We start from the raw sequence: 24805 nt of genomic DNA, 5'->3' as shown, positions 1-24805 counted from the left end.
TAAAAAAAAGCAAATTTAAATAAATAGGCTTCATGGTTAGTCAATAGCTAATACAACATGGGCATAGAAAGCCATCAATCTTCCTTCATTCCATCACAATTTAAGCTTCCAAATTGTTTTTATCTTAACCACCCTTTGTCGCTTCAGCTCCCAGTAATGTTTCGTGACAGTATAATAGGGCAATTGCTCAGGATTATAAACAGGACAATAGCAGGAGGCAGTCTGTATATAGAATTCAAACTGAAAATCAGTGGAAGTTTCACAAGCAATTTCAGGTGAAGTAAAACAAACAAACCCAAAAAAATGGCTCTACAATGAATCCCTGTTAAGACATGTAGTGGCAGGTTTCTTAATTCAAAGTCTAGTTCTGCAGTCCCCAGAGCGAAGTCTTGCTTCCTGCTTAGACAAGTAGTCAGAAACATTTTGTTCATGTCTACCCTGCAATATATTAAGCTAACAGTGGTTATATTTGCTCATTTATTTTACTGCTACTGTAATACAAATACTATAAAAAGCAGACCAAGACAGACACACATAATTTAACAGAATATATTACAATGATAAAGACCTCTTTAAAGGAAAATGTTTTTTTACCCTTAAATGTTAAGGGACACCGGAAATATTGGCATAAATAAAACACACTTGGGACCCATGAGCATTACCAAAATAGAATCTATTTGGTGTTACATTGTAGAAACAATTGTGTTAATATTTTCAGTTACTATTGTTGTTACTGTTATTTGAACAATTTTGCTATCAGAGGTGGACACTGGCTTTGCATGCCAGTTTAAAAAAATGTGTTATAATGCAAGTATACATTTAGATTTTCATGGAGAGGGCTATGAAACTAAGACTTACCTAGGTTCCACCACTGCAAACAGTTTTAAAGTTCTGTATTAAGAACATTCTGCTTTAAAAAGCATTGCAGGGCCTGAGGGGATTTTTAAGGCAAATTTAAATAATTTGGGATTTTTGTTGTTGTTGTTGGTTGTAAAGTTTATAGGATTTTAAAGTGTTTCTCTATATTTGTGTCTATATACCTGACCAAAATGAAATGGGTTAGGCCATAATTATGTCACATCCAGGGGCATTCCCATAATTAGGCGTCCTCCTGCCATCTGCCGCTCGGCCGGCTGACAGCTCAGCCACCCATCTCCTCTTGCCTCTAGCCTACTGACAGCTCAGCCCCCTTCTTCTGGCCGCCTCAGGGGACAGCTCTGATCACATCTGTTGGTTACTTTGGTAAGAAACCAAATGCCTAAATATTGCCAGGGTAACTACAAGTATATTAATGGCGCTCATCAACTATCATGAAACACATTATTCATATACACACTAGCTATGTATTTGTATAGCTCGCTACTGTCTTTATGGACCTTGCTTTGTGCACTGGTGTGCAGTCATGTTGGAACAGGAAGGGGCCATCCCCAAACTGTACCCCACACCATAATCCCCCCTCCACCAAACTTTACACTTGGCACAATGCAGTCAGGCAAGTACCGTTCTCCTGGAAACCGCCAACCCCAGACATGTCCATCGGATTGCCAGACAGACATGCGTGAATCGTCACTCCAGAGAACAAATCTCCACTTCTCTAGAGTCCAGCGGTGGCATTTTTTACACCACTACATCCGACGTTTTGCATTGCACTTGGTTATGTAAGGCTTGGATGCAGCTGCTCGGTCTGTAGCTATTGACTGTGCAGACAGTTGGCGACGTCATTTTACGTGGCCTACCACTTCGTGGCTTAGTTGCTGTTGTTCCCAGTTGCTTCCACTTTCTTATAATACCACTAATAGTTGACCGTGGAATATTTAGTAGCAAGGAAATTTCACGGATGGACTTATTGCACAGGTGGCAACCTATCATGGTACCACACTTGGATTCACAAATGTTTATAGAAGCGTCTGCATGCCAAGGTGCTTGATTTTATACACCTGTGGCCATGGAGGTGATTGGAACACCTGAATCCAATGATTTGGAGGGGTGTCTCAAAACTTTTTGCAATATAGTGTATATCCATGGACAATCTAGTATGTGCCTGCACTTTATATCTGCTAACAGATTTCTTACATTTTTCAGTGTCATGTACTTAACATCATTTTCAGAGGTCTACCTCTATTCTCTGTACCTGAAGCATCAAAAAGTGTTCTTACACCTATTCTGTACTTTTCTGGAATAAAACCCACAAAGTCAGAAATGTTTGTGCACGAGATACTCAAAACTGTAATGTTTATTATTATGTATGGTATCTTGTAATTCGCATTCATTAATATGATTCTCATCATTTTAGCACTGTTATTCCATAATGAAGGACAAATATCAACTACAGTATGTGATGCATTTCAAGTACCCATCCCAAAGATTGTGATGCCTATCAACAAACATCTATTTTTTGATTACAAAAATAGTTATTTGGTATAGCAGCTGAAAAAACTGTATGTTTTATCTACTTCACTCATACTCTATAAAGACATCATGATCTACGATTGATTTGTCTTCTCATTGACATACACAGTTATTTATATTTTATATAATGAACAGAGGGCAAAAAAGTAATGACAATACTGAAGGAGAGCACATATCTACAAGATAAATTAGGGCAATTACTGTCCTCATAAACCATCCCATGATCTAAGGTGTCCCAATCAATGAAATGGCTTTCTCTCCGCTGAATGGAACACACACATTTTTCAAGAAGCTTAGAAGCAGCCCAACTAATTTCTGTCTGGTTAAATAAAGATATGAGGTCCATTTCTATAATAGAATGAGCTAATGCTAAACAACAAGCAAAATACAAACTTACAGAATAAAAATCATCAAGCTCATATGGTTTTCCCTTTCTTCGTCCACATTTATGAGAATAAATTCCTTTCTGGATAAAAGGTAAAGCTTGTGTCCTTTAAGAAAATATAAACAACTTGAGTGTTAGGTAAAGAATGCAAATAAATGTATGTCTAAAATATACTGTATTTTGCTTCATGGCTTTAAAACAAACAAGTTGTAATATTTACACATTCCTAGTGCTATAAAGTAGCTAGAGAATTAGCCACGGAGGTATAGAGGAATATTTTCCATGTTGATGACTGCTGTATCTAAACAAGGAAAGAAAAACTTTCTTTGGAAGAATTAAAAGAAAGGAGATGTGAGTATGAATAATTTCAGTTTTAAGAAAACAAGGTTGTACTTCACAAACATTTTAGTGAAGGAAATGTTAATGCCTTTTAGCCCATCTCAAGATTTGGTTGCTCTGTACTGTATGTCATTGTACAATCCCAAAATGTTATATTGGCTTTCCCATCTTGTGCTAATGAGGTATACAAAGCTTTAAACAACTGTATGAACAAGTGATAAATGCCTCAGTGTTTAGGCAGTATATCTGCTGTAAAGCAGAATTTCTGGATTAAGAGCTGACAACGGGGTCTAAAAGGAAAAGCCTGTTTTCAAAAGTTATAACGGTTATTGCTTATGAAATTTTTAGTACTTATGTGCATTCAATTTGCGATGTTATCAGTACCACCATGTTATACAGTATACCTGCTTTATTCTGAATTCTGAGTCTGCAATATATAATTAAGCTTTAGTAGTCTCAAGCGTAATATCTCTCACATGTCTAAACTCTCCCTGGTTTGCTAGCTGACCCCCAAAGACCCACTATATGACACCCAGCTACCGCAGATAGGATGCTCTAAACAACAAAACCCTTTTATCTGTTTAGCAACTTGTGCAGGTACTTATTCAGATGGTGTGCAGAAGACAATTGGAATTAAATAAAATGTTATAGATAACATTTGAAAATAGTCACATAAATTATTCACTCTGTTAGTAAGGCCTTGACTTTCCAAACTCCAGGATTTAGTCAAAGCTAACCCCCTCCCAATGATCCCCTGCCCAATGATCATGTTGGGTAATTATTTGCCGGGCCTGAGCACCAATCCATGGGATCAACCTCAGGATTTAGTCAAAACTAATCCCCTTCAATGGCCCCCTGTCTAATGATCATGCTGGGCAATCAGTTGCTGGGCCTGGGAACCACTATGTGGGAAGAACCCCAGGATTGAATCAAAGCTAATCCAGTCTCAATAGTCCCCTATCCAATGATCATGTTGTGTGATTAGGTTCCAGGCCCGAGCAATGTTACTTGTGAGCAAGGGAAACATGAACCACCTTATGTAAGCTTCACCTTTCTCAGCAATTCCAAATACAGGAATTTTAGGTGGCTGCGAATCATGGCGGCATGGGGATAAAGGAATTACACGCTCCTTCACTGCAGTAAAGTGAACCTGTTACTTTCCCTACTGTGGGCTAAACGCAAAATTGACTTTAAATAGAGAGGGAGGTAATGAGCCTACTGACAGATATCAAAATGATACAAGCTAAAGAGAAGCAAAATTTGACAGTCTATTTGTGAATAAACATGCTGATTTTGGTTGCTGAATTAACTGCATGATGAAAATGATTACAAGACATGACAAACAAAAGAGTAACAGCGGATGATAGGGTACAGTTTCTAGCAATAAAAAAAGTCTTCCCTCTGTATCATAAAACCAAATAAGTCTCTCCAAAAGAAGAGAGGAAGGATCCTGCCTGAACTCTGCCTAGTTGTACTGTACCTCAGCATGATAAAAGCTAATGTTCTCCACATTGTTTCATTTGCTGCAACACAAAGTCAACCTTACCTATTCCTTCCAAACTGGTGATATTCATAAATGGTAATAGATTTATCATGGGCGAAAAAGAACCCAATAAGTTCCCTACAGGCATCACGCCCATTTCTGAAAGAGATTTAAATGTTACATTTCAGCTTAGTTTAAAATACTTCATTTCATTGCATTACATATGTATTATTGTTATTCATCATCGTGCTTTTCAGAGATCTCAATGTTCCAACTAGCCAATATCCCCACTAGTGTTTACTTTGAACACTTTGGCTATGTTGCCTGGATGTCATGACATGCATTAATGCACTTGCATTAACTCATTTATGTGCAATAAAGCGAGTCTAAACCCAAAAACTCACATTTAATATCTGATTGCTTTTAGGAGGTTAAATATACCTTTAAAAATTATTTGTTATATCTGTTTAATAAGTTTTAAAAAACTGTTTCTCTTGCTCAGAATATTGTGAGTTCATAACTTCCTGTGCTCTTTGTCTGCACTGGCTCTTCTCAATTACTATCATTCCCAGCTATCTTAGAGGACTACAGAGCAACCCCATCTGTAAAATAGAAAGACGCGATTCAACAGTCTACAGTCTTGTCCTGTGTCTGTTGTCCTGATACAGTATAGTGAATGATGAGTGTTGTCATGCTAAGACTGACAGGAAAAAAAAGAAAACAAATACAGGCACTATTTAATGCAGTGGTTCTCAACCTGTGTAACTTCAGGACCCACATTTGTCCTTGGTCATGTCATTAAGTCACGACCCAAGTCACACCGCACTGGAATGCACAGCATTGCGTTACCACACATTTTAAAGTGGGCGAATGAACACTGGGCGGGATGTGCCTTTGCGGTGCCATGCAAATGAATGCTAACACAACGCACCTCCTGAGCCAGAAGGCCCGGTACTGTTCAATTAACACACTGTACTAGTGTGAACGGGATCTTAAAAACACTGACAGACACACACAACCACAGACACAATCTCGCACACTCACAAACATTTTCACACATACACACTCAAAAAAAAGTTTATTTACTTTTTTTTAAATCCACCCAGTCTTCCTAACTTACAAGAACTGGAGTGGAGCCTCAGCCTTGGGTCCAGTGTGGGCTGCTGTGCTGTGACGGAGTTCCATCCATATGTGCATTGCTTGTACAGCTCCCTTGTGCCCCCTGTAGAGGTGGTCGGAGTAAGAATGTGATGTTACTCTGGTCCAGGCACCTCTACAGGGCACGCAAGGGAGCTGTAAGCACTGCACGTATGGATGAAGCTCCCTCACGGCCATACCTCCAACACACCCCACCTCAAGCTGACACTCGGCGCCGGGCAGCATATTTTGAATGGCTGCTTGGCACGAGAACTGACCGTGCTGCGATAGGGGGAGGCTGAGGAGCCGCTCAACTAGCACACTTTCTAATCTTTAAAAAAAAAAATCATATTTTATTTTGGGGCTTTATTGTTTTACATTACTGTTGGGGGCTTTGGTGAAATATCAGGCGTTTAAACAGACACCTGATATTTTGAAATAGAAAAAGAGATTGAGTCCAAAATCTCTTTTTCTGCAGCCACTGTTATAAATGAACAGGAAGCCTCTATACTGAGTGCTCCTGTCCATTTATAATTTGAGGGGATAGTATCAGTTACTATGTCCACACTCATGAATGAACACGTGTCAGAGGGGATACAGAGCAGCGCCCAGCAGGTAGGAGAGAAACTAGAAAAGCACAGCATTTGTGGCCAAAAAACTATACTTTCGGCATTTTGCCCAAAGTGCCGTTTTCGGCCAAAATGTTTCGGCGGATGAAATTTCTGTGCATCCCTACTTCACTTACTGCATGCTTGGTCTGGATACAGTCCTAGAGTACTGAACTCCAGAAAGCGAGGCAACTAGCCTTCTCAGTAATAATAATCAGCAGAAGCAGCCAACATGTTTCTCTCATAACAGGTGTAAGCATGAAAAGCTCATAGAAAAACACCCATTATATTCTGTGCCTTAAAACATGACTCTAATTTACAAAGTTAAGATCTGTTTAGCTATATGTGCTTTTAAGGTGCTTTTAAGGTAACTCTGATGACTGCCATGACATTTGCAGATGACACCAGGTGGCACCGTCAAAAAACTCAGTGGAGAGTAAACCTGTGCTTTACTTGTAATTACCTTCTTTTTGTTACTCCATCCGTCTCTCTGGTCATCAGAGGTAAAAAGAAATACCTGGTACTTCAAGATATGGGAAATATGTCACTTAATCCCTTTCCTCCTACATGATAGCAAAATATGACGAAACATTTTAGTCGACTAAATTAACACTGCTTCATCCATGTGATAGTGCTGGTGCCTGAGCATCCAAAGCCCAAGCACCAGTACTATCACATGGATGAAGCAGTGTTAATTTAGTCGACTAAAATGTTTCGTCATATTTTTTGTCATCTGCATGTTTTCACTGATGAAAACTAAATAAAAACTAAGTGAAGAAAATACATTGCAATGTTCTCTACTGGAGATTTAGTCGACAAAACTAAACTAAAACTAAAATCATTTAGACGACTAAAATGCGACTAAAACTAAAATGCGTATTTTAGTCATGTGAATTCTTTTAGTTTTAGGTTTAGTTTTGTCAACTAAATCTCCAGTAGAGAAAAATGTCATTGTATTTTCTTCATAGTTTTAGTCCTATTAACTTAGTTTTTATTTAATTTTCATCAGTGAAAACATGCAGATGAGGAAAACTATGACGAAACATTTTAGTTGACTAAATTAACACTAGGATGAAGGCCCTTAGTCCTGTGTCAGCTGCTAGTCACAATTGTAATATGTCAAGTGTTAACAATGAATACAATCCTCACTTGCTTATGCCGGCATCCATCTGCTGTAGATTCACATTTTAAAGTGTTACTATACTCTGCTGCAGCTATGTGACATGCACAAGCTTGGCTGCTGACACCGACATCTTCTACCCGGCTTCTTCTGCATGGGCACTGGAGTTCATTCATCCATAAACAGCTGGGATTGTACACTGAGCTGCACATGCTACACAGTGTACACACAAAAGAAGACTGCAAACAGGAAGGTAGGAGTCATTTATTGTAAAAGAGACATGGTATGTCTATCCTGCAATAAACATCACTTTAGCTAATGTTAATATAGCCAACAAATGCCAGTGAATGGCCAGCAAATGTGAGTAAATACTTAAAGGAGAACTATGGGGTTAGGGCTTTTCCCCAAAGTTCACCTAAGGGTAACGGGAGGACGCAAACTAGTGTCTTTCATCACTACAGCTCGCGGTATACTGAGACGCCTCAGCTGAAACGGACAATTATGTCTGGATTCGCCCAGCTGCGTGAGTGACAGCTGGCTCTGCCTATCTAGAGGCAGAGCCAGCTGTACCTGCCCCCTCCCCGTCCGTTCCGCCAGTCAGCGCTGGAGGATCGGAGCGGGGAGGGGGGAATCCAGTCCCACCCCTGTCACGGCTCTCTGCCGTGACAAGATCGAGAAGTGAGCGAACGCCGGTATGTGTTCGCTCACTTCCCGATCTACTGAGCCGACCTGTGACAGTTTAATTGTCACAGGCCGGCTAGAATTATGAGGATGAGTGAAAAGCACTCACCTCATAGTTCTCCTTTAAGTACACATACCGTATATGCCCATGTTTCCCAGCTCTTAAAGGTGAATTATGGGGTGAGTGAAAAACACTCATCCCCATAATTCCAGCCGACCACTGACACTGTCGGCTCTATTGATCGGGAAGCCACCGAACACATACCGCCGATCGCCAACTTCTTGCTCCACTCCTTGCAAAGAGCGGTGGCTGTCAGTCACCGTTCGGATTCTCTCCCCTCTCCGTTTGTCTAGCGCTGACTGGAGAAATGGATGGGAACAGCTGGCTCTGCTTCTAGAGAGGCAGAGCCAGCTGTCAATCAGGCAGCAGGGTAGATCTCAACAGTATTGTTGGGATATGTCCTGGCTGCAGCGCAGCTCTGCGCTCTCAACATATAGTGGTCAAGAGTTCTGGGTCACTGGAGGACATTATTATTTGTCCTCCTGTGACCCTGAAGAGAACTATGACCAAAAAGGGTTTGGCCATAGTTCTCCTTTAATATAGAGTATATGCATCTGAAACTCCTATCCTTTTACATAGGTACCTGCCTTTCCATTTTTATGTGCGCACACACCTGAAGATGAGTAGCTTTTTTTCTGGATCACTAATTGCACTTCCAACTATTACAAAAAATGTGTAAAAGCACATTACATTTGTGCGTGCATTAAGGCCCACATTTTGTGCACTATGGCGCTGTGTTAAGGCAGCCCATTCATTTTTAATGGACAGGCAGTGCACCTTAATGCATGAAAAAGGCACCTGCAGCATTTGTAGCAGTGCAGGGAACTACAAAGCATTCTATGTACCGTACGTTCTAGTCTTCTGTGCTTCAGGTGCATTGACAAGTACTGTTCATGTGCGTTAGGGTGGCAATGCTGATAGCCATGCCGCCTGCAACATTTTTTTCATTCCATTCTGGTGCAAGCAGGCACAGCCTACATGAGAGTGGCTCTGAATTCAGGAGCAGGGCAGCATCATTGCCACACCTTCACATGAAGCTGCATTAGGTGGACTTCACTGGCACATATTTGTGGGACTTTGGAGGAGATAGAGAAAATTGTTAATCGTTAAATAATTAAGTCTTGCAGCACATATATTTAAATAGTAGGCTGTTAGATTTAGTTTTTCTGTGTAGTTTTATAGTGTCCAGGGAGTAAACAGGGACCAGGAGTGAACTGAACCAACACAGCTTACCGTAGTGCGGACAACATTTACCTGTACAGAATACAGTATATACTTTGGAAACATTTTGCCTTTATCTTACTATTTAACATGCATAAAATATTTAGCATCTGCTACCATGTGTAAAAATAACTCCAATGTATAATTTGTTAGGCTAGACTACAAATGCAAACCTATATTTAGCGCATTTAGATGCATCTGCAGAAGAACAAATTACTCCGGACAAAGCCTGGAGATATGAATCGGTTAAACTAGTTATAAAAAGCATAAACTGCAATCTTGATCAATGTACAAAGGGCATTTAGTTTGCTTCCATGTACAAAAATTATATAATGTATTTTTTCATTGAACGCACAGTCAAAACATAGTTGCTTTTTTCGATACAGGCATTTAATAAAATTAATAATAGCCCGTTAGTAAAGGAAACATTGCCCCAGTGCTATGCCATTGTTTCCTGGTAAAGCGAGGCATGCTTACAGTGACTAATGTGATCCATGGCAGTCTTTTATTCTTATTATACAGAAATAACATCATCAGATGCCTTGAAGCTACAAACTCATGTTTAACGTATTCCATTCACCAAAGCCACCAACAGGCCAGAGATTTATATAGGAAACAATTTAATAGACTTTTAAAGGAAATTACACTCAAGCGAGGATACCACAAAAGGCATTATGAGATTTCCTTCTCACTTGATGTATTACTAATGTCATTACGTGTACATTTTCAGCAATGGCTAGCAAGGCAAGTGGCTCTATATGTGAGCCTTAATTTTATTTTGCTACTAAATAGCTGCAGATTGCAAATAAACACTTTAACATAATGACAGTCAAAGATTGAACAGCTCGGCATTACAGAGCAATGCAGATCAGACTGTAACATAGACCAACTTGTATATCTTAAGTGCATGTAAAAGCAAAACCGGAAACAGAACAGCAGTGGTAACAGATCAGTCATTACAGCGTAGTTTGTAGCAATAATACACCCTGAGAACTACCATCTCTCTTCATATGTAAGGCTAGGGGGTTCACCATCTCCAATAGTGAATGGATGCCAAGTGCCCATGCTGATGTTGTCTATCCACTGCCCTTGGCTAGCAAAGAGACTGGGGGCTCTGGGAGCTCAATTACTACTAATTTCTGAGATCAATGGAATGCCAGATGACTTTGTACTGTAATTTTGATCCAAACTGCAGCCTTTTGGCCCATGATTCTGTGGTGTGCAACTTCCTTCTATGAGCTGCAAAAGGACCATGTTCAGAACCAATGCACTCACTGAACTACCTTTCTGCCAGTTCTGATTAAGGAGCCATTCCCAATATTAAGATATCAGCAGTCATAAACACGTACTAAGCAGGGCATTCAACTGTACAATATGAATACCATCCAGCAGGCAGGCTGTGTTCGCTGAGTGAGCCTGAATGCAAATTGTTCATGTCTGACTGGAGTGTATCTTTAAAAAATAAATTTCTGCCACAGAGCTGACCTGATTTTAAGATGATCACTGTTAAAAAGTTACTTCAAAGCTGCACATGTTACAGAAAAAGAATGCAGATATTTTTTTTGCCATAAAAATAAATGGAAAAAAGGTAAAAAACATTTAAAGAGCAATTATTCACAGCAGAAAACAACACAGCAGTTAAGATAATAGAGTGAATATGTTGACAAATTGACCAATCAATTTTCAAATTGAATATAGTTTTTAAAAACAAAACTAAACATAAAATTGTTTTACGGGTAAAGCATAAAGGTTTGGGGTCAGTTGTCTTTCATTCAGAATGCCTGTACAGATTCTTGAAATACACAAATGGAAATGGTTTGAATAGAATATGAGCACACGAAGGATTCTCAAATGAAACAGTATAGAGAACAATAATGAGAAGTGCAGCAATTCTTAAGAACCAAACAAAACTAGAGCTAAACACTAGCTGCATAACATACATTTTTCTAAATCATTGTACATAATACTCTAAAAAATAAAATATAAAGTTTGCCACTTTATAAAAGGAGAGAATGTTACATACAGCAGCATTTTCCATTTTTAAATGTTAAAATACAGAAGTTAACCATTTAGGAATGGGTGAATGGTATGACTAAAAATGACAGCGATTATTTGTTGAAGAATAGGTGAAAGATTTGTCAGTAATTCTTTGGGGAATCTATATATGACTTGTAATGATCCCTTTAAGCCTGGTAAAACCCACATACATAAAATGAAAACATGTTAAAAGTGAATTCTGTGTCCTTGTGTATCCATTACAAAGCAATATAAATAATCTATTTAGAATCCAGCAGTGTTAGGCTGTTCCTTTAGAAAGACAAATGAAAGTAAAGCTGCAATGCCTCTAAGGTAATCATTGAATCAAGGAGATATGGAGAGGAATTAGCTATTTCAAATCCTTTTAAAAAGAAGAGGGTGGAAATTCGTAGGTGTCTTGTTTAAAAACAAATGACACCTTACAAAAATCTGCTAAAGATTATTCGGATCAAATAAGCCTTTATTGGGTTATATTTCAATCACTTGATAATGTCATATAAAGGTCACAGTGAAGCACTTTCTGCCCTTGAATGTGAAGGCTTTGATGCAGTGACTCAGATGTGCACACTATAGATTTACATCAATCTTATATATGAAGCCATGTTCATAGGCCTATCTGTCGCATGCAGTATGACAAACATTCAACACACAAACCAGCCTCTCGTAATCACTCCAAATTACCTTATTTAATATGAGCTGTCGAGGGAAGAATTGTCACACTTTTTACTGTAAAGTGATTGCGCACAAAGACTAGCTAGCTGTTAGCTTGTCATAGAAATGATTGAACATTGTTTGGAAGAGAGTAAGGCCTTTGTTTTAGCAGCATTTTCAATAAACAGCATTCTACACTTTAGGATCTTATACAATGGTGTATGTTACAGCAGGGCTGGACACATTCTAAGAGCCAGGTAGCAAACGCTCCGTAAAGATTACAGCTGGTGTCTAATTTTTAAGGTTTTCTTTAGTTGCTGTCAATGGAGCTTGCTCCTAAAAAATCCTGCTGGCTCCCAGATTGGACAGACTGGCCTCTAACATATTACATATTAACTATGTGTTAGAGTTCATGCATGTTATGGAATGAGATGGCTTCTCTGTTTCTCCAGCAAGTAGCACAAGGCTCTTACCAAGGCACAGGCTCTAGCAGTCTCTGTTCTTCTGCAGAGCTGCTGATAGCATGCATCGTATGTTAGCACTAGAGCATGATTTCAGGTTTGGTGAGATGGTGACAGCTGACAACACAGTCAGGACCAGAACACAGCACCAAATCATAGGGTGTAGATGAGGGTAGGACAGGGTAGAAGTTAGGACTAGCAGCATACAGATGTAATCAGGAAACAATCAAAAGCAAAAGTAACAGATCACCAGTCTGAAGTTGTAACAGGTGACCAGATCCACAGCTTGGCAGGTCAGGATCAACTATCTTTGATCAGGCAACCATCAATTGTTCTGATCCCAATTTAAAGACACTGTCACCAGATTTAAAATGCTCCAGTAAACCCTTTTATCAATAAAGCTAAAATGGAAAAACAATGTCACGTCCACTAGTTAATCTTTTTCTGTAACTATGGCTGTTAAGCATCAAACAGGCATGTTCCTTTCACAGCCTAACTCAGGGGTAGCCAAACTCCGGCCCTCCAGCTGTGGTGGAACTAAAAATCCCATGAGGCATTGCAAGATTCTCACAGCTACAGACATGACTCCTGGAGAGAGATGCATCATGGGATTTGTAGTTTCAGCACAGCTGGAGGGCAGGAGTTTGGCTACCCCTGGCCTAACTGAACTTATTTAACAGCTGAGGCACAGTGCAGGAACTGCTACTTTGTTTAACTTAGTTCAGACACAGTTCAGATAGCAGCTTAGTCTGCCCACTGCTACTGCTTTGCTAGATGATCCTTGTACCTGAATATAAACCTGTCCAGATTGTGGTTAAACCTGGAGGCTAGGAAATCCACATCTGGTACCCTCCATCTGTGACAGAGGTACTGGAACACCTCCAGGCATAGGGGCCACTTGGGTTCAGGCACTACTGACTGAGAAAGTGTGCCTGTGAATTGTCTATGCCAGCGGGTACGCAGCGGACAAGAGGGAAACATAAAGTTAAACTCAAGACAGGAACCAATCCACTTCTTTTGCCATGATAATATTTTTGGTTCCTCCCTGATGGGTGATGTACGCCACTACTAAATTTGGACCGGATGACCTTCCAACAGGACAGTTCAATGCTGCAGAGACAGCCAAATCACCTGTGTCAATTGTCAGAAGACATGAAGAAATTACTTCCTTGATTTCACAGCTGGATTACCAAGCCACCAGGCTTGGGTAGGTAAGGGTTGGATGGTTAAAAGTGACCAAAAGTCACCGTAGGTGGGCAGCAGAAACAAACCAAGGATCTAGGTTCCACATGGCTTTTTTAAAGCAGGAGCAGCAGCGGAGAGATGATCCTCAATGCTGTATAATGCAAAAGGGAGCACAGAGCGCAGGCAACACTCCACCCAGCAGAATACTTTATTCCCACAGTCCTAACTCCTTCCGGAGTGGAAACCAGTGAGAAATGGGAAATTGTTAAAGGTGCCCAGCAACCTATGTACTTGAGATAGCTCCCGATGCTAGGCAATGCCAGCATTTCTGGAGCTGGAAAGCGTTCTGCAGCTAACTTACCAGAACAGAGCCTATAAAGCGGCCTACACAGAACCCAGTGCCCAAGGGCCACTTCCAGGCTATCCCTTTAATGTCCAGTAAGCCAGTGGAAATCTTTCCAAAATGAAGAGAAATCCCACTTCTGACTCCTGTCAACGAAACAAGTGTTCCTATTGAAAGTTATCAGCTGTAATCCAAATTTATTGGCAACCTTAAAATATTGGATTTCCCCGCACCTTATCTTCTGGTTAGGTTATATCCCACCGAAAGAGACACAGACAGCAAGAAAAACTAACTGTTCTGACAGTTCATCACTCTATTATACAAAAAACCTTTGGCTGGAGGTATTCTTTAAGAACTCCACAGAAAATGCTGGAGAATAGATAGTAACCCAAGGACCTCAGGATTGACGTGACCCCCTCACAATATGGGAATTTCTGCTGATCATTTTTAAAATAAGTAATGTATTCATTTAGTTTTACTTTAACTTTAAACGCTTTTAAGGTTCCATTACCTGCATAGAATTCTTGCATCAAAGCATAGCCTGTGTGAAAGCATGTTTTCCGTTAAGGTCGACCTTGTTTTTATCCTATATACATTAAGAGAACATTATACATCTCATATTATTTTAGAAATACACAGTATTACATAGCAACAAAACAGAAAAGTGTTTTTTTCCCCACTGAAGTACTCAGGAGAGACATTAATGCTATTATCTGTATTTTACTAAAAATATATAGGTAAAAGTGTTGTAGCACAATATGTGATGGGGTCAATATATGAGAGCTGTTTTAGTTGCCAAAGAAGTTTTACTTTAGCCCATCAAGTTCTGAAATTTACACAGCTCTGCCCCAAGCACAAAGCCCTGTTTAGTAGGGGAGGGGACATTACCTTTCTCTAATGCAGTTTTACTTTCACTTACAGGTCCCCTTCCCATCCCCATAATGTGACTGAATTGTTAATGGGAAGCAGTACACTGATGAGCTCATCTTTCTGTTACTCTGCTCATTCTTCCTCTCAGCATGCTCCTCGCACTGCAGCACACATTATTGGTTCCTAGTGCTTCTTTTTCCTCTCCCTCACTAAGCTATTGTACAGATTGTAAAGTACATTGCAACAGGGTAAAATTAAGTCACATTCAGTTACTAACATAACATTTATTTTTACTTTAATAAGTCCCCCCGCCCCCCAGTGAGTCCTCACCACCAGGTCTTATACTTACATTCAGCCCCAAATTCAGTGATCTTTACTGTGTGGCCCCAATTGGAAGCATACAGCTTTTTCTCCAAAAATGGCCAGTTGGTACTGCAACGCAACACGGCTCTATTCATTCCTATGAGAAAGCTTTACTCCAGGTGCCCACTTGAGGCTGCCATTAGTATGGTTTATCCATAGGTATGAATGGAGCTGTGGCACATGCACAGTATGAACTGGTCATTTTTTCAAGAAAGGTTTTACGGCCATGAGCAGGTGAACATTGCTGGATTGTGGCTGAAAGTAAGACCTCGTTGCCAGCATTTAGGGGTGGTGGGGTAACATATTATATAAGCAAATGCACAAAGGTGCTGCTCTCCGTTAATGATGTATTAATGATTACAAAGCAGCAATAATTTTTGTCGTTTATATCTGACTGGATTTCAGCTTTATATTTGTCATATGAGAAGAACACAGGTTTATCAATTTTGGTTGCATTTAAAGTGACGCTAAACTCAGGAGAGCGAGTTTTTGCTGGCTTGCTCATGAATCCATCATGGTATATTTTGTAATAAGGGACTGCATATACCAGTAAACTGAATATGTTTGATTTTCAAAAAATGCCAGCCATTTCTGTGAGTAATAATACAATTTTCATTATAGAGATACTCACAGAGATACACAGATCTGAAACCAAAACTGACTGCATGTCCAAAAAGGGGTGGTGGTCTTATCCAAGCACAAAGCTAAAACAAAGATTCCTTTACATTCTTTACAACACGATAACAATTTGAATTGTTTCTAGCCCAATGTTTCCCTTCTTCTTAATCAATGGATGAGTATAACTTCTGGCTGTACTGGTATTTAGTTTATTGAATCTCATATCATGATATTTCCAAGCAAGTTAATCTACTTAGCAGGGTCTTTGTTCTTCTAAAATGGCTTTGAAATGTTATTAATACAGTCACAACATGAGTCATACACAGAGAGAAAAATGGTGAGATAAGGATGTAAGAAACATAATGGGGAAACAGTGTGAACAAATGATAAAAGGTTTCTACCTGGTACCTGCTTGTGAAAAATGATGCAATATACTGCCAGAAAGGTAGTAAGAAATATAGGTAAGAAGCATCAAAGAAAAGAGGACTTATAGGGGTCTATTCACGAAGCTGCCGAAGGATCTAGCCGTAGCTTCGGCCGATCCTTCGGCTAGCTTCGGTTACGGGAGTCCATCGGTTAATTCGAACCGAGAGCCTGCTGTACGGGCTATTCACAATAGCCCGTACAGCTCCCGATCATGGCCGAGCGGCTCAGCCGAGCCGAACGCATATGCATCGGCTCGGCTGAGCCGTGCTGAAAGCCGAAGGTCGGCCTGATTCTGACAGTTGGGCGGAGCCAGCCGTGATCTTACGGCTGGCTCCGGCCACTTTCAGAGAGATCAGCGTCCCTGGTTAACTGCTAACCAGGGACACTGATCTCCAAACAGCAAACTCTCCCTGGCGCCCCGGGAGTCTCCTGCTCCCGGCCGCCAAGGAGAGAAACAGTGCTTTGTCTTTTTTTCTTTATTCTGACACGATCGATGTCAGAATAGAAAAAAAAACCAAAACATTACTATTGGCTATTTCAAATTGCAATAGCCAATAGTAAACTAGTGAACAGCAGTGAGAAGCCTGCCGGAGGTTTGGCTCAGCCGATCCTGTGATGTGGAATTGTTCAAGAAACTTTTGGACGATTTCTTAAGGGACCGTAATATACAGGGGTACGGGTACTCCTAGAATGAGATCCTAATAGGTTGGACTTGATGGACTAATGTCTTTATTCAACCTCAAATACTATGATCCAGATGTTGGATCGGCTGAGTCGAACTCCTTCTGCACTTCGGGTCGGTCGAACATGCTGAGCATGTTTGGCCGACCCGAAGCCACTCGAAGCAAGCCGATGTACGGCTGATTTCAGCCGATGTACGGCTGAAATTAGCCGTACCAGCCTGAAGTGAATAGCCGAACAGTGTTCGGCTCACTTCACTTCAGATCGGTCATTCACTCGGCTGCCCTCGGCAGCTTTGTGAATAGACCCCATAGAGAATATAGAGAACAAGACAAAGTGAAAGTTAGGCCTAAGATACACAGTTGACTTTAGTAGCTCAACTGTACTGTTAAAATAGCTTAATTTAATTGAAAACTAGCAATGGATTACTAACAGATGGAACACATGGTACTACTACAATACTGTGCAGTGATTAGCCACATACTGTAGCATTATGCAAATATATGTGAATAATTGCTACTACAAGTTTCTGTTTAGCTTATGTCATAGGAAGCTATTTGGTGGAGCTGTTTAGTAGCTTTTACTTACCACGCTACCATAAAGCTGTGACTGATGAAGCACCTAGGGAACAGTCATTGTATACTCTCCAATCTCAGCCATTAAAGCCTCTAACTCTTTTACAGTGGTCATAGGTATCTTGGTGGCCTTCTTCACTAATCTTCTGCTTGAATGGTCATTTATATTTAGATGGCCCGCTCTTGGCATATTTACAGCTGTGCCGTATTCTTTCAATCTCTCAATGATTGATTTAACTGTGCTGCAAGGCATACTCAGTGAGATTTCCTATCCATCCCCTGACTTGTCAAGGCTGATCCACTAAAGGAGCTCAGGATCATTTAACAAAAAAAGTGTGAATATTCACTTTAATTATCCAATCATGTGAAAACCAAATTTATGCTTACTTAGTTCATCTGCAGATGATTGGATAATTGAAGGTAACTTTCACATAATTTATTTGTGATGATTCTCAGCTATTGTAGCAAATCCGCTTCAATCTGTTTTTTTTAATCTTCATTGTGTAGGTCAGGGCTCAAAATTTCATCCCCCCCCCCCCTGGATTTCCACTCGCCCCCACGCAATTTTCACTCGCCAATTGCGAGGTGGCGAGTGGAAATTTTGAGCCCTGGTGTAGGTTACTGATTCTCCCATTCCAGAAGCTGAACATATTTATTTAGTCACTTGTGGCCCCTTGACTTTTCAAAGGTGATGTCCATATAACTATGTTACTTCTTCTAAAAGATTTGACTGCACCAGTGATGACTTAGTTGTGTCATAATAAAGGGGGTACATACTTATACAGATAATTATTTTGTGCTTTTGCCATTGTAATTATTTAAAATCACTTTGCAGAACTCTGTTTTTACTTTGACATTAAAAAGACAATTTTGTTGATCGGTGTCAAAAGAAAACAAAATCCACCAGTAATTAATGTTCTGTGACAGTAAAACGAAAAAAAATAAAACTTCAAAGAAGCTGTTTACTTTTCTAAGCACTAAATGTACTGTATTGTGTTTGCTGAAAATCAGAGTAGGACTGCAGCAGTAAAAACTTGTGTTTTGATTTGTGCAGACACATAAAATGAATAGATATATATATATATGTTACTTGGTCTCATGTAAGGTTCTCTTCTTGAAGCGGAGTGGGGCAGATGTTACATCTCGCTGAGGATTATTCAGAATGGATGGACTTGCATTTTGCTCTGGGTCACTGATAACAGCCCTATGAACACAACACAGCATGCACTTTCAGCTACAAAAGCAAAATGTAAACGCTGACATTATAATAATGAGAAACAAATGACGTTACATGTTATCAAACTATTAACTGAGTAAATAGACTTGACAAAAGAGGCTGCCTTCTGGTTTGAAGTATAATTGCTTGCTGATGTCATCACATCATTTATCTTAAAACAGGAGTAATTGTGCTCTAACTTTTCTGTTGTAGAGCTTTGGGGGGCACATAGGAAATGTAGATGAACTGCTTAGGTTTGGTGTAGTAAGCCCTATGTTTACACAGATGAGTAGACTTTTGTATGAAAGGGAACCTATTGTGTATTTTTATTATGTTTACCTTTAAAAAGCTTTTCACTAGCTATTCACATTACATTTGCACACTGTGCAGTATTTTCATTAAATTTTCAAGTACAGATTTGAAAGATTTGTCTTTTGTTGGCCATCTGTTTTATTAGACAGTGCAGCCAGCTTCCCTGCTAGATGAGTGTGAAATAACAAAATTACAAGATAAGTCACATTTTTCAGAGCTTTTTTAACTGACTTTCACTCCACTGCCAAAAGCAAAGGAAGCACAGCATGTATATACGAGGAACAAATATGTCTGCCTTCATTTCTAAAACAAGTGTGTCCCACATCAATAATATTGTTTACATTAAAACCAAACTCTAATTTGTTTCTTTGAAATGTCCACCTCTGTGTTTAAAAAAATTAAAGTAGAGGTGGCTGTAATATTCACCTTCAGTTCATAGCAGTTCCTCTTCTTCACCACAAGATGACCTCAGTCTTCCTGAGGAAAGACTAAGTGTAGAATATCATGGCTCCCTTCCCTGAGCACCACACTCTGCACTCAGTATATTGATGCAAAGAGCAGCGCTGATGCTATCATGTCAGCTATGCTCTCTGCATCATCCAGACAGCTCACCGCCTGAAAAATACTGCATTCACGGGATGTTGGAAAAACGGGAAATACAAGGTTCTGACTTGTATTTTCCAAGTGGTTTTACAAGATGCTTCCAGAGTTAGCCAAGTTGTGGTGTTACAATGCTCTTAATTGAGCTGTTCAACTCTATAAAGCCAACTCTTAAGTTTCTCATATATGGGCCCAGTGGCGTAACTATCCCCATAGCGACACTAGCGGTCAAGATGGGGTCCGGGGCAGACGTGGGCCTAGTCAGGAGGCCGGGGCCCTACGGCGGCGTTGGTGGAGGAGGTCGGGGCTAGGCCAGGGTGGGTGTGGCTGTAGCGGCCGGGGCCCAGCATCGTCAGTACCTGTGGCAGGGGAGGGTGAAGGAGGAGGAGACCAGGGGCCTGTCGGTGGCTGCTGAGGTGGGCTCTGCAAGGTCTGAAGGGGGCTCTGTGAGGTCTGAGGTGGGCTGTGTGGGGTCTATAGTGAGCTCTGCAGGGTCTCTGGGGAGCTGTGCCATGTGTGTGGTGGGCTCTGTAGCAGTGAGCGGCAAAGTGATCTGTTCTTCGGCTCTTATATCAGAGCCAGCAGGAGCAGAGCTGAAGAGAAGGAGATGGCACAGGCATGAGAATGCGTTCTGGAGATAGGTACATTTCTTTTGGTGGGGGAGGCCCCATACAACATTTTGCTATGGAGCCCTGTGATTTCTAGTTACACCCCTCTATGGGCCAGTTCTTTGCTGACAATGGTGGGTAGTAAGTAGAGCTGCAGCTAACGATTATTTTCAAAATCGATTAGTTAGCCGATTACTAAGTTCGATTAATCGGATAAAAAATCAAATACATTTTAAAAAATGGCTCCAGTGATGGGACTACTAGTTTGTATTGAGATTGCAGTCCATCACAGGAGCAAGCTTGGAGCGGTGGAAGTAAAAAAGAAAAAAAGATAGTGTGGTGTGCAATATAGTGAAATAAAAAGTGTAAAATTATACAGCAATGAATGCAGAATGGCATCGGCTATAGAGGACTCCAAAACACAGCAATAGTACATTATACAGCACAATTTAGAATACCGGCAGCTATAGAGGAATACAACAAATCCCAGCAATAGTACATTATAGCTGGCGGTATTCTGCATTGCTCTGTACAATCTACTATTGCTGGGTTTTGTAGTCCTCTATAGCTAGTGGTTTTCTGCATTGCGCTGTATAATGTAATATTGCTGGGATTTGTAGTCCTCTATACAGCGCAATGCAGAATACCACCAGCTATATAGGAGTACAACAAATCCCAGCAATACATTGAGTGTGAGGCGGGGGAGGAGGTGCGGCGTGTGGATGCGGGCGGGTCTGGCAGTGGTGAGCGTAAGGTGGGTAGGAGGTGTGGCGCGCAGCGTGTGTGGAGCCGTGAACAGGGCCAACCAATAGGAAGCCGATTGACAACTTTTTCAATAATCGATTATAATCGATTATGTTGATTAGTTGTTGCAGCCCTAGTGGTAAGACATCTGCTTGTGGGTGGACATGAAGGGCCCTGTCTTGGTTTTCTAGTCATGCCGGTGTTGCAATAACAATGAATGATCGTCAGTTGTCAGATAACAAATGCACATACAATTGCTGTCTATTGTTATTAAGGCCAGCTTTAGACCTCCAGTATAAATAAAAGACAGACTAGCATTCCACTGCATCTGATAGGTTGGGAGCACTGAGGGAGGACAATTTTGCTTTGCCACAGTTGGGTATGATTCGAGAATCTACTTTCAGTATGATAAAGGTGAAAAGAGTCTTGCATGGCATTTAGTATGTCTGCATATTATATCATACCTAGATAGCTGGTCTATCATAACTTGCTCTACAACAGCTTGCTTTCTTCTCTCTGCAGCCATATCCTCCTGCAATTATAACCAGGTGAAAACAAAATAAAACAATTCAGTTTAGCTGAAAATAGAATAATCAACTTGATGCGCATCACAAGACAGTGTTGAGATTTACAAGTGACAAGGGGATTTCATCCTGCTCTTCTAAGGAAGCTTTTTGCTACGGAGGCCTCTGCCAGACTCCCGTCATGAGCTAAGAATTCAGGCATATCCTAAAGCAGCTGAAATGTCAGCAACATCTCCAATTAAATTCAGGATCATCCAGTACAAAAAAAAACACAGTAAATCCCTTCAGCACTTGAACATCTACAGAGCATTGCTTAGCAATGCATTAAAATGCACACATCCTAAGCAGAACTAAGCAACACAGTTTGGTTTTACACCTTGCAGCACTGAGCAAACCCTTTATAAAGTTTATGTTGCAAAGAAGTTCTTAGTTAGAACAAGACCAAAAAAAAAAAGATTATCTCCACTAAAATAGTGGCAGGTTAGATATCGGTCAAGATAAACTCAGCAACAATAAACAAGCTGAATAAAGTGATGTCAGTTCCCGATTTATAACTATAAAATGAGTGTCTCCAGCCAGTAAAGGTGACCTCTAGACATTGTATACCAACTAATCAATGTAACCTTGCTGAAGAAAAGGCTGTAGTTTTCCATTTACAGTATATCTATAGCTGAGGTTTTTTGCTTGCATATGTAAGTCCTTCAGGTGTCCCAACAGCACTTCTAGAAGTGTGGATTATGGTCACAAGTAAAGCTACTCCCACAAGTAGGCAAATTGTTGTATGATGCCAACCATTGTAAAAATCAACAATTTGACTTGCGTGGGTACAGTGCAACCACATAAGACTAGTAATGTATGGAATGAATGCCGCTGCAAAAGATCAACAATGTTCAGGATAGGGCTGCAACCAATGATTTTTTTTCATAATCGATTAGTTGGTCAATAATTTTTTTTGATCAATCAATTATTCGGATAAAAAAAATTAAATAAACACCATCCTTATTTTAAAATAAAATGCACAAATGCAGTGTTACATAAAACTGCATGAACATTTTTTTTGCAATCGCTCTGTACTGGAACGCACAGCTTTGCAATAGCGTGCCTAGCGATCACACTGTGGGTGGAAAGTGCATTTGGTATGCCATTGAAAAGAAAAGCACTGCAGCGCACCTCCCACAGCAGAATATGTCAGGCCGAAGCCAAAAATACCTTTTTTTCCCACCTTTTTATAATTTTTATTTCAACAATTGTATTGTAAGCACATGGCGCTTGTATAGCTTCAGCCAGGGAATGACAGCTGCCAGTGGCAAGCTTCCGCAGGTGGCAGCTGAATGTAAATACAGCAGGTAGTGGGCGGGTGCAATACCCTACCTGCTAGTGGCCATTTCAAATTGGAATAGCCAATAGCAGGCTCGCTATTGCACCCGCCCACTGCTTGCTGTGCCCTACTCCAAGTTTGGAGGAGAAAGCCAGGGGATCCAAGCAACTAATCGATTATTGATTATTATTATCGATTAATCGATTAGTTGCTTGCAGCCCTAATTCAGGACCTTGGCTGAAATTTCTTTTCACTATTTCTCCATAGAAATGCATTTATCATGCATATTTCTGATTTTGCCTTCATGGAAAATGACTATTCTGAATGTTTCTCACTCATAACAAATGCAAAAATAATGTAAAAAAAATCTATATATAATAATACAAACATTCATAAATGGATGCAGTAAAGCATCCAAAAACATGTGTAGCTGCAAATGCATACGTGGGAACGTGCCCTCTGTGTTACTGAATAAGCTTGCGTGAATAAACATGAGAAATTACCCTGCATTTGTTCTGCTTGTGCACTTGGCCTTGTTTTCACAGACACTTTAAACTGTGACAATCAAAAAGTAGAATACTTCACCTGAAATGTTTTGTTCAATAGTATTTCAGCCAGAATCACGGCACATTATTCTAGATTTTCTTATAGAAAGGAGTTACATTTCAGTTTTCCCTAGTTTTAAACACTCAAAATAGAAACAATCCCTGGAATTCATATGACACTCTTTAGATTTATGTGCATCAGCTCAATAAATGCTGGTGCTTGTCCAAGATTCATGTACCTGTTGGAGCGCAAGCACTGCTATTTGTAATGCGGAGGCACACTAAGGCCAGAGAGCCCGTTACAGAAACGCTGTCCTCAGTGCAACTCACCACATCCCACAGTGGCTGCACCTGTCTCACAACAGCACAGAATTAGGGGAGTTTTACTAGTAGGTGGGCAGAGTCTGATGGGGCAATATTTTTCTGATGGGTCTGATGGGGCAAACAGTTTGCCTGAGGACGGGGCCGCATGGTCTTGAAACGTTGCTAAGGAGATGTGTGTTATCTCAGTCAATAAACAGCATTGACTTCAATATCATGGAGTGCTAGTGACTAATTTAATCTATCTACATTTCACGGAGGCATCCGTTGTCACCACCGCACCCACCCAGTTGGAATTGGGTTTTTGTCTGGTCAGGAGTGCGATGGGACAGGAGGATTATATTTCTCCATCAGGTTTGCTCTGCTAGTGATTGTCAGTAGGAGTGGGCTGATTTAATAGCCAATAGACAGCCTGCTTTGACTACGGAATCGGTCCACTGACTGCTGTCAATCACTAGCAGAGTGGACCTGATGGGGAACTAGTCCCTCAGGTTGCCCCTTAGCCTCTGCCCAGTGTCAGAATCATTGGTTGTTAGAAGGCTGTCAACTGTTGGCCATACAGCGTCTTTAACAACCAGTGACACTTAGGGAGGGAAGGGGTAGTGCAGGCAAGTATGCTGCGCTGCTACACAGCCTACAGAGACAGAAAATGTGTTTCTATTTCATGTGCAATGCACTTTATATTTGCTGGAGGTACCTTGATAAACAGCTTTACTATTTACCACTACAATTGTCTTTAAAGTCATATGTCTTTACATGGTACGTAGCTCCCCAAGTGGATTATAATAGTACATACTTTTGTTCTACAACTTACAGCTTCCAGTTTCCTGAGGCTATGCTGTGCAGAATACGGTTTGCTGGTGTCGCATTGCTGAAGGTAAACTTTATCATCCAACGGTGTTATGGCACAAAAACCTGGTTCCTCAGACGGTCCTTCCTGGTGCTGCAGCAGCAGAGAAGAAT

At 40.5% G+C, this 24805-nt stretch overlaps 1 protein-coding gene across 1 annotated transcript in view; it reads right to left on the bottom strand.

Annotated features, from left to right (window-relative positions):
* Positions 1 to 24805, bottom strand: part of CAPS2 (calcyphosine 2) — a 76347-nt gene that overhangs the window by 15575 nt on the left and 35967 nt on the right. The window contains exons 6-11 of the mRNA XM_018572681.1: positions 24657 to 24779; positions 21599 to 21666; positions 18745 to 18858; positions 14633 to 14707; positions 4680 to 4775; positions 2807 to 2900 (exon numbers count right to left, since the gene is read on the bottom strand). Coding sequence (XP_018428183.1) covers positions 2807 to 2900; positions 4680 to 4775; positions 14633 to 14707; positions 18745 to 18858; positions 21599 to 21666; positions 24657 to 24779 — 570 coding nt within the window. The remainder of the gene's footprint in view (positions 1 to 2806; positions 2901 to 4679; positions 4776 to 14632; positions 14708 to 18744; positions 18859 to 21598; positions 21667 to 24656; positions 24780 to 24805) is intronic.

The sequence above is a fragment of the Nanorana parkeri genome, unplaced genomic scaffold, assembly GCF_000935625.1.
Source record: "Nanorana parkeri isolate BGI_ZX_2015 unplaced genomic scaffold, ASM93562v1 scaffold45, whole genome shotgun sequence".
Taxonomy (NCBI): domain Eukaryota; kingdom Metazoa; phylum Chordata; class Amphibia; order Anura; family Dicroglossidae; genus Nanorana; species Nanorana parkeri.
The sequence above is the reverse complement of the archived record's forward strand: the minus strand, read 5'-3'. Positions and strand labels throughout refer to the sequence as shown.